At 47.3% G+C, this 14,566-nt stretch overlaps 1 protein-coding gene across 4 annotated transcripts in view; it reads left to right on the forward strand.

Moving 5' to 3' along the window:
- Positions 1 to 14,566, forward strand: part of LOC140913990 (SRSF protein kinase 3) — a 57,332-nt gene that overhangs the window by 36,852 nt on the left and 5,914 nt on the right. For 3 of the 4 annotated variants that reach the window (XM_078853517.1, XM_073350772.2, XM_073350773.2), the window contains 5 exons: positions 4,908 to 5,070; positions 9,679 to 9,761; positions 10,263 to 10,370; positions 10,894 to 10,963; positions 11,061 to 11,153. In XM_078853517.1, the coding sequence (XP_078709643.1) occupies positions 4,908 to 5,070; positions 9,679 to 9,761; positions 10,263 to 10,370; positions 10,894 to 10,963; positions 11,061 to 11,153 (517 nt within the window). Of the gene's footprint in view, positions 1 to 290; positions 398 to 4,907; positions 5,071 to 9,678; positions 9,762 to 10,262; positions 10,371 to 10,893; positions 10,964 to 11,060; positions 11,154 to 14,566 lie in introns of all 4 variants that reach the window. The other variant, XM_078853518.1, reaches the window with a different exon arrangement.

Here is a 14,566-nt window from a genome sequence, read left to right on the forward strand (position 1 = left end):
ATGGCAGCTGGGAGTGGAAGAGAGGGGCTGGACTGGGGGTGTGGGGGTGTGGGATGGGGACTGGGGGTGGGAGCGAAGGACTAGCTGAGGGGACATAGGATGGCAGCTGAGAGCGGGGGCCAGTCTGGGGGGCATAGGATGGCACTGGGAGTGGGAGTCAGGGGCCAGCCTGGGGAGTGGGGCGTAGGATGGCAGCTGGGAGGGAGGGGTTGGCTGTGGCTTGTCTAGTTAACATCAAAGTGAGTGGGGATAGCATTCTCTCTCTCTCAGTGAATCCCTGACTTTCCTACATGTGTGCTTGGTATTTGAGTTGCTGGGCCCTTCTCTGCGATGTCTGATGAGGAGCCATGGAGCCCAGGGTCTCCCCTTGCCCTTTGTGAAAAAAGTCCTACAGCAGGTGAGAGCTCGGAGCACTGGAAGCGTGAGGACACAGGGAGCGGGGTGGGGGAGGCCTGGGGGTAGAGAAGATAGCTGGGCAGGTTGGGTGTGCAGTGGAGGAACCTTTTAGAACACTCAGGATTATTTTACTAAAGCATAAAATCCAAATGTGGTTTTGTCCCAAATTTAAATACAATTCTGGTGAGATGGAGATCATTTCCCTACCCAATTACACACCTGCCCTCTCACATGCACATCTTAGGCTATGTTTTTATCTTCCAGTGAAGAGGACTGGAATAGCTAACAATATACTGGTTGGGTTTGTCTGCAGTTTATTCCAGTGTGATTAAAATAAACCCACAGAGGAACAGACCAAAGGGGTCAAACCTGTTACAAGGAAGTACTGGTCCGTCGTCCCTTCAGGGAAGAAAACAAAAAGTAAAAATGTGACATAAATCCAAGGAAGAACAAACAGAGCAAAAGCTGTGCCCATGTCTCATCTCTTGGGCTAGCAGGACCAGTTGCGAGTCTTCCAAACCGGTACAGCCATATCCGCCCACCAGAGCTCGAACAAAGCAGCCTCAGGTTGCAGAAACAGACCTGGAGGCACTACTGAGGCACTTCTTTATGTATTAAACTGATGTGTGCTGTTACTGTGCATGACAAAACAACTTCCTCGTCTTGCTCCAGAGGTGCCTGCACTTCAGTGGCAGAAATAAGCTCTGTCTAGATTTATTTGTCAAACGCATCAGGACTTTTTGCTATGAAAAGTCAATAAAAATCCAAGATATTTTTAAGACATTACAAAATTAGTTAACAAAAATACCAAAATGATGAAATAACTAAAAAGCTGTTAGCTAACAGGAAATACAAGTATATGTTTTAACCTGAATTGTGTGGCAGTACCTAACATTAAAATGCATACGGTGAAAAGAATCAATGTCCTTACGTGACCTTTTGGGTTGCCTAGCCTGGCCTAACCCCTAATTTTACTGGAATTTTAAAAGAGCTGCTTATTCAGATTTCAGTGGTCTTTTGTAGACTGGTGCCTGGGAAATTCACTACTGATATTCGCAAAAAGAAAAGGAGTACTTGTGGCACCTTAGAGACTAACCAATTTATTTGAGCATAAGCTTTCGTGACAAAAGCTTATGCTCAAATAAATTGGTTAGTCTCTAAGGTGCCACAAGTACTCCTTTTCTTTTTGCGAATACAGACTAACATGGCTGCTACTCTGAAACCTGTCACTACTGATATTGTTGAGGTTGCAGGTTGCAAAGTGACATATTTAGAAAGTTGGTTCAGCTCAGAATAGTCAGTATTATGGAGTGTTACTTCACTGAGCAACTCTTGAAAATTAATCTGCTGCCCACAGGGACACATGAAACAAACCTGCCTGTCATCCATACCGTCTGTTGACATAAGAACCTCCATCTGGCTGCTGTAGCTTTGACAACATCATAGAAAATTTTTTTTTCCTCCCTCCACAATTAAAAATCTGCTGTTGACAAGCTGACTTCAGTGTGCAGTCATAGCCAGCACTGAAAGCAAGATACACATGGAGACCACTTAGTTAAGCAGTCCTGAGTTGGCTCCAGTTTGACTGTGAGGTTTGTCTATATAGCTTTCTTCATGGTATTACAAATTGCTAGCACTTTGCTTCATAGCTCTCTCTTTCCTTCCACACAACACGACCAGAGGCCTGGGCTGCAGCAAGTGCCATGGCTGAATGATATTTTCATTCAGGGAGTAATCCCCCATGCTCTGATCAGAATCACAATCTTTCTCCATCCTCCACATAGTCTTGGTATTTTACTTAAACAAACATGCCAGAAACGATGTTTCTTACACAGTGTCCATGGACTGCTAGGGAATGGAAAAGGCTAACAGATCTCAAAGTTCAGTTACAACCACATGGTACATCTCAGAACTCTTGAGTTTTTCTGTGATCCACTTGTCAAGATGTCAGAGGAACATTTGCTACCTAAGCACCCCAGCCTCCTCCAGAGGCTTGGTGTAGATGAAATGGACTCTTCCTCCTTTAGCCTGTTTCTCAAATAGCATCTGAAACCCTCTATGGGTGGGAATTAAGAGGTCATCTTACTCTGAATTAACTCCTGCTCCCATGGGAAAATTCATCTGAACATCTTGGAACTAACAAGCTGTGTGCTCAACTTCACTCAAACTTTGCTTCTTATTGTATCCCTTCCTCCATCCTTTGTCTACTTAAGATCTTGAGACAGGAACCTTTGTCTTCATACCGGTCTTTAAAGTGCTAAGCAAACAATAATTCTTATTACTAGAGTTAGGGACTGCTGAGGTGGCATTTTCCTTCTGTTCCCTCCATTTGAAGTGGGTTAGGTACTCTTCCCCCCCACAAATTATCTTTGAGGCTGAAATTTCTCCTTATTTGATGTGCAGCCCAGAAAGTGGTTTATTTTGAAAGTGTTAAGAAAATCTGTCAACATGTGACTTAACAGAGTGTAAAACAGGACTTTTCAGTAGCCATTCTGCTGCTACTGATATTATATTTGGCTAACTCAGAAACAATGTCTTGTGAGTATCAGTGAGTCTGTTAAAACCTTCATTTACTAATCAATGTTCATTAGTGGGTTATTCTCCATGTGTAGAGTATGTTTTCTTCCCAAACAGTTAAGTCCCTAAATTCTTGACTCTTCAGACTTTCCGTGCTCCATAACAAGGTATCCTTTTCCTGCAGCAATGAACCGTTGTCCTTCTCTTTTCCCTACACACTTTAACTAACTCTATATATTCTTGTTTGGGTCTCTCCCCAATACCATTGCAGGTTTTATTTCTACTTATTTGTAATATGGTAGTGCCTAGAGACCAAGGCCCCTTTGTGCTAGGTACTGTAAAAACCTATATAACACAGAGAAAGTCCCTGTCTCAAAAAGCTTACAATCTAAGTGTAAGATTACAGACAACAGATTGATGCAACAAACAGTTGTGGGTGAGGGTAGAGAGACCAAGAAACAATGAGATGATGTTGGTCAGCATGATAATTAGTGATCACAAATCTGAGCCAGTTCATGAAAAGCCATGTCTTGTTGCTTACATTTTTCCTGGTCAAATTATATCCTTTTGCACCTTAATTATAGTGTCCCCAGCCACTTTCTTATGAGTGGATTGTAATACTTCCTTCCATTGCACCTTGCTACTTGGTTCCCCAAAATCTACTTTCTTCGTACTAGTGCAATGTGGGAGTTCCCCATTTCTCACTATGCTAAATCCAAGTAGCTCAGACGTCACCTCTTTCTTTCTAGGTCCTATGATGAAACCATTAGTTTTATCACACCACTTGCTCCCATAATACCCCTCTAGCCAGTCAAGGTAGGTAAGGTAAGACAAACTTCTGCCAGTATTTCACTGCTGACAGCCCTATGCGGTCTAGGACGGCTGCCTTCACCACCTCATAGTCCTTGGCCTGGTCGTTGCTCAGTGGCATATAGGTGGCTTGAGCCTTGCCGGCCACATAGTGAGCCAGTTGTAGGGCCCAGGTTGCCCTATCCCATCTGGCACCCATGGCTACCCACTCAAAGCTACAAAGAAAGGTGTCCGGGTCATCTGCCATCTTACATAGGCCTAACACCGTTGCGCGGGTGCCCTCACCTCACAGGGGATTCACCAGTCTTTGTAGGAGCTGCTGCTGCACACTGACCTGCTCCTTTATAAAGTCCTGGAGAGTTTTCTGTTGCTCCGCTTGCCAGGTAAGTAAGGCCTGCCTCTCTAGCTGGTGGGATTGCTGGAAGGCTTGCAGTGCCTTCCGCATCTTCTCCTGTTGCTTTGCTAGCCACTGCAGGGTTCCCTCCATCTCTGAGCCACCAAGTTTTTGTGCTGGCTTCAGATCTCGGACAAGCCCCCAGGTATAGCAAGGTGCATGTTGGGCCCCTCTGGTTTCGGCCCCTGTTGCCCTCTCCAGTCAGTCAGGAACACCTCAACTTGATGCAACACCAGTGTTCTTTATTTCCACTTGTTTTCCTGCCACCACTTTCCACCAATGTACAGGTTTCGCAGCCAACTGCAGGCCTGGCCAGCAACAAACCAGAAGACTCCCACCTCCCTCTGTGCCTGTGCCCGGGCCCGGGCCCGGGCCTGGGCCTCCCCCCACCTACCTACCTTCCTCCCTCCAGCTTCCTCCCAGCCTTTATAGCCCTGGCTAATGAGGCTGGCAGGTACTGCCTATTACCAGGTAGACACCGGGCTATTCACCCAGCCCCAATCCATTCCCCTTGATTGAGGCTGGAGTGACAGGGGCTGAGTAAATCCTTCTCACTCAGCACCCTGTCACAGATGCTGACTCCAAGCAGATGCATGGGATTCCCTATATTGGGATGGCCTCCTTCAGAATTTTCCATGTTATCTGTGTCTCATTCTTCATAAACATCAGAATCTGTGTGAAACACCAAGTCTATTATGTTGGACTCTTTCTTTTGTGACATCACCTAAAGCTGCTCCTAGGAGTGGTCTCTGCATTCCTGATTGTTAATCACTGTCTGTGGTTCATACAGGTACTGGCAGGGCTGCAGTTCCTGCATACCAATTGTCGGATTATCCACACAGACATCAAGCCAGAGAACATCTTGCTGCAGGTGGATGAAGAGAGTCTCCAGAAGCTTCTGCATGACACAGCTGCCTGGATCCAAAGCATAGATCTGGGCCTAAAGAAACCAGGTAGGCTGGAAAGGGTAAAGATTTGCAGAGTTTAGTGCAGAAAGTGGGACTCATACAGGTGCTAGGATTCCTGCGAGGAACAAGAACATTCCTGCTTACTACACCCCAACTTCAGCCTATGGAGACTTCATACCAAGCGTAAATATACAGTTGGAGAAATTCCTCCACTCCCTGGTAAGAGGCCATTGGCCTAGATGACCCTGTATTGGTATGCCTTTTCCACCTCTAGTTTCCAGGAGTAAGCCTATCTGTTTCATATACCAATCACTCAAATCCCAGTCTAGGTCTGTTTGTGCATAGACATGCTGCTGCAGATGGGTTTGTGTGTAGGAGCAACTGGAAGATTATGAGCATTTGCTGATACTGTACATTTCCATCACTTCTGAGAAATTACTCACAGCCTTACAGTACAATACAGGTCCACCTTGTATAGCACTTTTCGTGCTAATTGTAACCCAAAGTACTTTGTTTTAACCATGCAAAGGCCCATCTCTAGTATTTGATGTTTAAAGGAGACCTGTGTTTACTGCTCTTCTTCAGGCTTATATAGGCATTGCAATGACTTCTCAGGGTCTCTTCATCTCAGTGCTTCCTCTGGTTGTAGATAGTACCTATGTAACTCAATGGGCTAATGTTTTTTCCTGTGTCCTCTTTCACCTGGGGCAGTCTGTGAGCCCTGGAGTCAGTGCAGATAGACCAACAGCCTTCATAAACAGCAAATGCTGGAAAATAAAGCCCTCCCTTGTTTTTTTTTGTTTGGGTGTTTTTTTTTTTGTTTTTTTTGCTTTATGCACTGGCTTCTGTGACTTTAAAATAAAACATTCTCATTTGTGACTTCTATTTTCTCCGAGACAGTTTAACAGCAGCCACAGTCAAGATCAAACTCCTGTTTCACAAAGCTCAATGTCCTGGCATCAAGAGCTGCTGCGACAGGCTCTCGTGTCTCAGAGAGTACAGTTATCCCAATAAATGTCTTTGCCTGACCGGGGCACCAGCAAGGCCCAGTTGCTTTCCATTAGTCCCATCAAAATTGACGAAGTAGGAATTCCTATCCAGCCACTCTTTGCCCAGTTAAATTTATCACCATAGATCTGAGAACCATGTCTGACAACCAGAATATCAGAAACAGAGAGGGGGATTGTATTGGCACAGGAATGGAAACAAATCTGATCTGCTGAAAGGGAGCAGCATCCTCAAAACTATGCAATTCATGGGGACATCACGATGAGATGGACACGCAGCTCCCCCTGCTATTCTGACGCAGTTGATGCCCCTCAATCCAGCCCTGCAGCATCTCCTCCCACTCCCTCCTACAGATCTGCTGATGCCTTTTACTCCTGCTCACACATATACACAGCTCTGTCACTGCAAACTAGTCCTCATTTGTGATCCAGACAGTCACATTTGACAAGAAATCTTCAGAGGAGAACATCTAGTTCATGTTCTCAGTGTTAAACTATTCCATTCTATTCTGTTCTATTTAGGTTCTTATTCTGAGAATGCTACTTCCTTTCTAAAAAAAAATGATGAGGGGTCCTTGTGGCACCTTAGAGACTAACAAATTTATTTGGGCATAAGCTTTCTTGGGCTAAAACCCACTTCATCAGATGAATGGAGTGGAAAATACAGTAGAGCGGTAGGGAGGTTTAGGTTGGATATTAGGAAAAACTTTTTCACTAGGAGGTGGTGAAACACTGGAATGCGTTGCCTAGGGAGGTGGTGGAATCTCCTTCCTTAGAAGTTTTTAAGGTCAGGCTTGACAAAGCCCTGGCTGGGATGATTTAATTGGGGATGGGTCCTGCTTTTGAGCTGGGGGTTGGACTAGATGACCTCCTGAGGTCCCTTCCAACCCTGATATTCTATGATTAAATACACAGCATATGAAAAGATGGGAGTTGCCTTACCAAGTGGGGGTCATGGCTAATGAGCCAATTCAGTGAAGGTGAGAATAGCCCACTTCCACCTTAACTGAGTTGGCTCGTTAGCACTGACCCTCCACTTGGTAAGGTAACTCCCATCTTTTCATATGCTGTGTATTTATATCTCTCTACTGCATTTTCCACTCCCTGCATCTGATGAAGTGGGTTTTAGCCCACAAAAGCTTATGCCCAAATAAATGTGTTAGTCTCTAAGGTGCCACAAGGACTTCTCGTTGTTTTTGCTGACACAGACTCTACCACTCTGAAACCTACTTCCTTTCTGTAATTTAAACACAACACCAGCACTTGTAGTCTGAGTCTTTGCACCAGAGATATTCCTCACCTTCTAGGAATGATCTGGGAGATGTAACACATTTTATGTCAGAGCTTGTCTCACGGTGCTGCTGTTTCATGGGCCTAATGTTCTAGGGTGAATGGTGACACTAAATTATTGACAGATTTTTGCTTGAATCAGGCTTGCATGGTAGTGTATGACATATTAACGAGCACTTCATTGTAAAGTAACATAATCTGGAAGATATTTGAGGGAAAGGGATGTCTTTTCCAAGATAAAAATCAAAAGAGAGGAAGGTGATCAGGAACAGTCAACATAGATTCACCAAGGGCAAGTCATGCCTGACCTACCTGATTGCCTTCTGTGATGAGATAACTGGCTCTGTGGATATGGGGAAAGCGGTGGATGTGATATATCTTGACTTTAGCAAAGCTTTTGATATGCTCTCCCACCGTATTTTTGCCAGCAAGATAAAAAAATATGGATTGGATGAATGAATTATAAGGTGGATAGAAAGCTGGCTAGATTGTTGGGCTCTACGGGTAGTGATCAATGGCTCGATGTCTAGTTGGCAGCCGGTATCAAGTGGAGTGCCCCAGGGGTTGATCCGGGAGCCAGTTTTGTCAACAGCTTTGTTAATGATCTGGATGATAGGATGAATTGCACCCTCAGCAAGTTTACAGATGACACTAAGCTGGAGGGAGAGGTAGATACGCTGAAGGGTAGGGATAGGGTCCAGAGTGACCTAGACAAATTAGAGGATTGGGCCAAAAGAAATCTGATGAGGTTCAACAAGGACAAGTGCAGAGTCCTGCACTTAGGGCGGAAGAATTCCATGCACCGCTACAGGCTGGGGACCGACTGGCTAAGCAGCAGTTCTGCAGAAAAGGACCTGGGGATTACAGTGGACAAGAAGCTGGATATGAGTCAGCAGTGTGCCCTTGTTGCCAAGAAGGCCAACCGCATATTGGGCTGTATTAGTAGGAGCATTGCCAGCAGATCAAGGGAAGTGATTATTCCCCTCTATTCGGCACTGGTGAGGCCACACTTGGAGTATTGTGTCCAGTTTTGGTCCCCCCACTACAGAAGGGATGTGGACAAATTGGAGAGAGTCCAGCTGTGAGCAACGAAAATGATTAGAGGGCTGGGGCACATGACTTATGAGGAGAGACTGAGGGAACTGGGGTTATTTAGTCTGCAGAAGAGAAGAGTGAGGGGGGATTTGATAGCAGCCTTCAATTACCTGAACGGGGGGTTCCAAAGAAGATGGAGCTCAGCTGTTCTCAGTGGCGGCAGATGACAGAACGAGGAGTAATGGTCTCAAGTTGCAGTGGGCGAGGTCTAGGTTGGATATTAGGAAACACTATTTCACTAGGACGGTGGTGAAGCACTGTGGAATCTCCATCCTTAGAGGTTTTTAAGGCCTGGCTTGACAAAGCCCTGGCTGGGATGATTTAGTTGGGGGTTTGTCCTGCTTTGAGCAAGAGGTTGGACTAGATGGCCTCCTGAGGTCTCTTCCAACCCTGATATTCTATGATTCTGTGAAAAGGTAGCTGGTCGCCTTTCAATTCTCTGGCAGACAGAATCTGCTCTGAAGTCAGTACCCTGGAGGGGTCATATTTCCTTTTGCTGATATTGTCAGAGGAGAAAAGCGAGTGCTATGGCTCTAGTCTGAGGGACTTAGGAGGGAGTGCTCTTTCCTGAGTCAGTGTTGGCCCCAGTGCCCCAGCTTGGTGGTAAGGGCACTGTGATGCAGAGTGGGTGAGTGACTGAGTAGGGGGCACTCTTCCCTCTCAGTTGGTGCTGACCCCAATGCTCCACTTCAGACAACAACAGGCTGTTCTTCTAAAATCCTCTTGCCGATCTAACTGGATACCAGATTCTTCTTCGTGTCCTCTCCTAAGCACATAGAAGTTTCAGTGGTAGGTAAAGAGGAATCACCTCTCTGTAAAGCACTGTAGGATCCTTTGGGCTGAAAGACATTAGATAAAGGCAAAAACATACATGAATGATCTGTGTTGAATGAGATACCTGTTAGTTTGGAGACAGAGAGACAAGGGTGATGAGGTAATATCTTTTATTGGTCTGACTTCTGTTGGTGAGAGAGACAAGCTTTGGAGCTACACAGAGCTCTTCCTCAGGTCTGGGAAAGGTACTCAGGGAGTCACAGCTAAATACAAGATCAATCAGATAGTTTAGCTTTCGTGCTTAGCACATATGCTGAGGGATCATTTAAGGTGAAGTGGCCTTCATAGGGTCTGAGTCATAGGACAAAAGGGGGATTAGTGGGTTACAGATTGTTGTAATAAACCATAAATCCAGTGTCTGTCTTAAAACCATGATTTATTGTATCTAGCAAAGTTGTGGATTTAAGCTCTGTTTTTCCTCATTCAGGAATTCTTGCCAATCAATTGGATCATTACAATATAATGAAAATGGGAGTGAAAATTGCAGACCTAGGCAGCGCATGCTGGACCGTGAGTCAGTTTCAACTCTCACCCCCCCATGATAAAGGAGCCTGTTCTCTCTTTTCTGACTCTGATCTTGGTGTCTGTCCATCACTGTACATCTCCTTGAAAAGTTTTATTGCAGCGTGTGCTGTGAAAGAGAGAGTGATTTCATCTTGTAATGTGTGTGTTTGTCCTCTGCACTCCCAGCTCAGAGCTGAGCTCTATACTCTGGGTCATGCTGCATGCTTTGGACAAGCTTGTATGTGCATACAGTTAGCTACTACAGCTAGGAATGTCAAACAATGTCAATCAAGTAGAAACGTCTAATCATGAAGAGAATGAAGGGAAATCACACCAGGTGTTCTGGGGTTCAGAATGTAGATCTGCTGTATCCTGCATGAGATTGGGTATGTGCATTCAGCATATTCCATCCATGGTCTGTCCCACTGTGTCCTGGACTTTGCTGTGATTTTCTTTGTTTCTAATCAGTTGTGAACCACTAGCCATAGTCTGTCCTTTCTGTTGCAGTACAAGCCCCTTTCCAAAGAGATCCAGACCCAGCCATACCGAGCCCTGGAAGTTCTTCTTGGGTTAGATTACAGCACTCCTGCAGATATCTGGAGCACAGCCTGCCTGGTAGGGACTCTCAGCCCAATGGACATGGTGACTGCAGTTTACCACAGATGTGAACATGAATGACACACCAGCAACCCTGCGAAAATATCTGTCTGCAGCCATCAATTTATCTTACTGCATTTGGGAGTAAGAAAAATCTTGTCTGAAGAAGTCATGTTATTAAAAATAGGCACTCTGCAAATACCAACTTCTGTTCAAAGTTGTACTGCAGATAAACCTCCTCTTAATCTTCTTGTCCCTATATTGATTACAAGGCAATTTAATATCCTATATATGGAACCTAACATATGTCAAACTGAACCAGATACACACTGAGATTTACCCAGGCAAAGGGGAATGTGATGTCTGTGGTGGCAGAGCACCTGCAGGTGTTTCCTTATCTTGGGAACATTCCTGTGTCATGGAGTATTGGAGAAGTGAAGAACGGGGTGGTGCTGAGGGAGTGGAGGGACTGGTGAAGAATGACTCTCTTGACTGTCTGGCTTGGGCACTGAGTTGGATTAATAGGCTATTTCATTTCCAGGCATTTGAAATGGCGACTGGCAACCTCCTTTTTGAACCCCAGGCTGGGAAATATTTCTCCAGAGATGATGGTAGGATTCTGTCATCTTCAGTGACTTTATTGATGACATGGTCATAAAATCTAAATATCCAGCTTCTCATTTTCCCCCATTCTCTCTCTCTCTCTAGATCATGTTGCTCGTATCATTGAACTCCTGGGAAGAATTCCTCCTAAAATTGCTTTCTCCTGGAAACAGTCATCAAAATTCTTCAGCGGACAAGGTGAAAATAGGAGCTGGGGAGTTACCCAGAGAGGCAGAGGCGCTGACTCCGTGGGTGCTCCAGGGCTGGAGCACCCATGGGAAAAAAATGGTGGGTGCTGAGCACCCACCGACAGGCTCCCTATCCCCCACCTCCCTTTCCCCCCAGTACCCTATTCGTATCAGTGCCTCCTGCCCACCAGTGGGTCCTGCCAATCAGCACTTCCCCCTCCCACCTGCCTGCTGCAATCAGCTGTTTTGCAGCATGCAGGAGGCTGGAAGGAGGAAGGGGAGGAGCAAGGACATGGCACATTCGAGGGAGGGATGGAACGGGGCAGGAAGAGTCACAGCAGGGGTGGGAAGATGTGGGGCAGGGCAGAGGTGTGGCCTTGGAGACAGGGGTGGAGTGGGGGTGGGGCCTAGGGCAGAACCAGGGGTCAAGAACCCCCCGGCACAATGGAAAGTCGCCACCTGTGCAGAAGGGTGCAGATCTCTGGCCCACCCCTAAATAACTTGCTCTTTGAAAAACAAACAAAAAGCTATCTTAAGCAAAGCTCTCTGTTATCAGGGAGGAGAGCTGAAGACTCCATGAAGTCCTCTAGGACCTTGCTATGCCAACCTATTGACTGGAGAGTTACTCAGGAGATGGATGCCTGTACAAAATTCTAAAGTTGGTAGCAGTTTCTTAGTCCAGTGAGAGAGAGAGAGTAGAAACGGGATGAAAATAATTAAATGAGAGTCAAGCTGGCAGAAGCCTGAAATTCAGGAATTATGCTGAGAGAGGACAAGCACATTCTCTTCCCAGCTCCGCCCCCTTTGCCTCCAGCCCAGTCTGTCTAAAATGCGCCCTCTCCTCTGTTTGAATCTCTTTGCTGTCTCTCCTTTGGCTCATCAAGTTTAAACATTTTGTCCTTGACTCCAAGGTCCTACCTAACACTGTCCCTCCCCACTTTCCCACTTAGTCTCTTACTATGTTCCTTTCTCCACTCAGCCAGTGAAACAGCCTCAAAGGACCTGCCACTAATATTTTTCTCTCACTACCATTTCTGTGCCTTTTTAGTGCTCTATCATGCTCCCATACCTGGGAGAACCTCCAAATATTGGTCTGACAATCCCCTCCCAGCTCATTCAGGTCCCTCTTGAAGGCTCATTCTCCTTCGAATGCTTGCTCATGTCGATTCCTTTCTAGGTGTGTGTGGTCGTCAGAGATTTTTGCCGTAGCAGTATCCTTAGGGTCAGCAGTGGCGCTCCCTTGAGTGCCATGCTCATGCGTTAGTATATTAGGTGCCACCGGCCCTACGCCCTCTCGGTTGCTCCTGTGGTGGTTAGTTGGAGAACCTTTCATTGCATCACAAGGGTTAGCGGTTTCCTCTCTACTGACTTGAGTCTTAAGGCCTTGTAAATAGTTTGTTTATAGTAGAAAGAACGAGGAGGACTTGTGGCACCTTAGAGACTAACAAATTTATTTGAGCATAAGCTTTTGTGGGCTAAAGCCCACTTCATCAGATGCATGTAGTGGAAAATACAGTAGGAAGACACACACACACACACACACACACACACACACACACACACACACACACACACACACACACACACACACACACACCTGAAAAAATGGGGGTTGCCATACCAGCTCTAACGAGACCAATCGTTTATAGTAGTTAGTGGTAAGTACTTGTTAAGTGTAGTTAAGTAGTTAGCAGTTAGAGTCCCCCCAGGCGGGGTATGCCCCGGTCTCTGGGTTTAAGCCCTGTGCGGACTGAAACAGGCCTAGGCCAGGAAGTGATCCCCACAGCAGCTGCCTCAACTGCTTGGGGGAATCACAAGTGAAGAACAAGTGCTGTATTTGTAAAAACTTTCAGCCCAGGACTCAGAGGGAGCAGGATATTCATTTGCAGGCTCTCCTCATGGAGATGTGCCCTTCATCCAGATTCCAAGCTGTCCCACCGAGACTCCCCTTGGTCTCGGTCACAGCACACCCCCAGCCGTGAGCTCCACCTGGCACCGCTCCCTACCGCCTGTTCCCAAAAAGAAAGCAAGGAAGCATGGTTCCCTGGCACCAGACAAGAAGGGCCATGGGACATCGGGCAAAGGACCCAGTTCAGGCTGCCCAGCCACTCCAGAGCCATGGGCCTTTAGCCCCTTGAAGGATCAACCACCGACTCCCGAAAGTGGTATGGGACCCAAACTCCTGACGGGATTGACTCCTTCCCAAGAGCCGAGAGAGCACAGCCTCTACCCGTGCCGCCAACACAGCATGTGCCAGAGGAAGGGCAAAGGTTCCCTATGAGGGCAAGCCAGCCGCTAAGACCCCTCAAGGGGCATTGGAGCGCCACTGATCCCTCGAGACAAGACAGTGCTCTCTACCTCCATGCTGCAGATCACTGGAGTCACAGCCCGGATCCTCTCAGGCTCACCCTCGGTCCCCGGCGCCACAATCGCAGTCCCTGCTGTCTCGAGGCGGATTGCCTAGAGGGAGGCGCCTGTCTCCATACTACCAGCACCATTTGTCCTCCCGACGGTCATCCTCTCGGCACAGATCTCCATCGCTTGCCCTGTGGGAGCACTCCCCGTCACAGCTCTGGTCCCCCTGGCACCGGTCCCCTCGATAATGGCACTGATCCTCTCACTCCAGGCACTGGTCTCCAGCAGCGACAGTCAGCAGGCAGATTCAGGCGTCGACAGCCCCATCACGGTCACTGGAAGGGGATTCCACTGGCATGGAAGAGCAGTTCAGCCCCTCACCTAAACTCCACCGGTGCAATTGGGCACCTGAGGCCGCATCGACATCGATGGCAGCACCTTGGCAGCACGGCCAGTGGCCAGCGCAGTGGCCTTATTGGAGCATGTGGGGAGTGCCGGTCATGTTGACGCCCTCTTTGCACCGCACATCTGCTGCCGCCTTGGAGCAACAGTTGGTGGCACTGACGGCACCGGGCTAGGTCAGTGCATGAGGCATGCCTTTTGGCAGCCCGTCCAGGGCCTGCAAGGAGAAGGGATGTGGACATAAGTTTCAACCGCTGCCGCCACCCTTCCTCCTCCCACTTGCCTGCACAGTCCACCCCAGCAAAGCATCTCAGGGGTCAGAAGCACTCATTTCAAGAGGGCGCTCAAGAGCGATGTCCCAGTCAACTCCCAGGATCCATCCCATTCTTTCCTCAACTGACTTCGTCCCTAGCACTCGCCTGGGCATGGGTCACCTCAGACCGCTGGGTGCTGGACACAGTGTCAAAGGATACACCCTGCAGTTTTCGGCTACCCCTCCCTCTCACCTCCCCTCCTTCCCATCCCTCTTCAGGGACCCTTCTCATGAGCAACTCCTTGTTTGTGAGTCGAGAACCCCCTGTGCCTGGGGGCAGTGGAGGAGATCCCTCAGGACATGACAGGAAAGGGGTTCCACTCCCACTACTTCCTCATCCCGAAAGCAAAAGG

Source organism: Lepidochelys kempii, chromosome 7 (genome assembly GCF_965140285.1).
Source record: "Lepidochelys kempii isolate rLepKem1 chromosome 7, rLepKem1.hap1, whole genome shotgun sequence".
Lineage (NCBI taxonomy): Eukaryota > Metazoa > Chordata > Testudines > Cheloniidae > Lepidochelys > Lepidochelys kempii.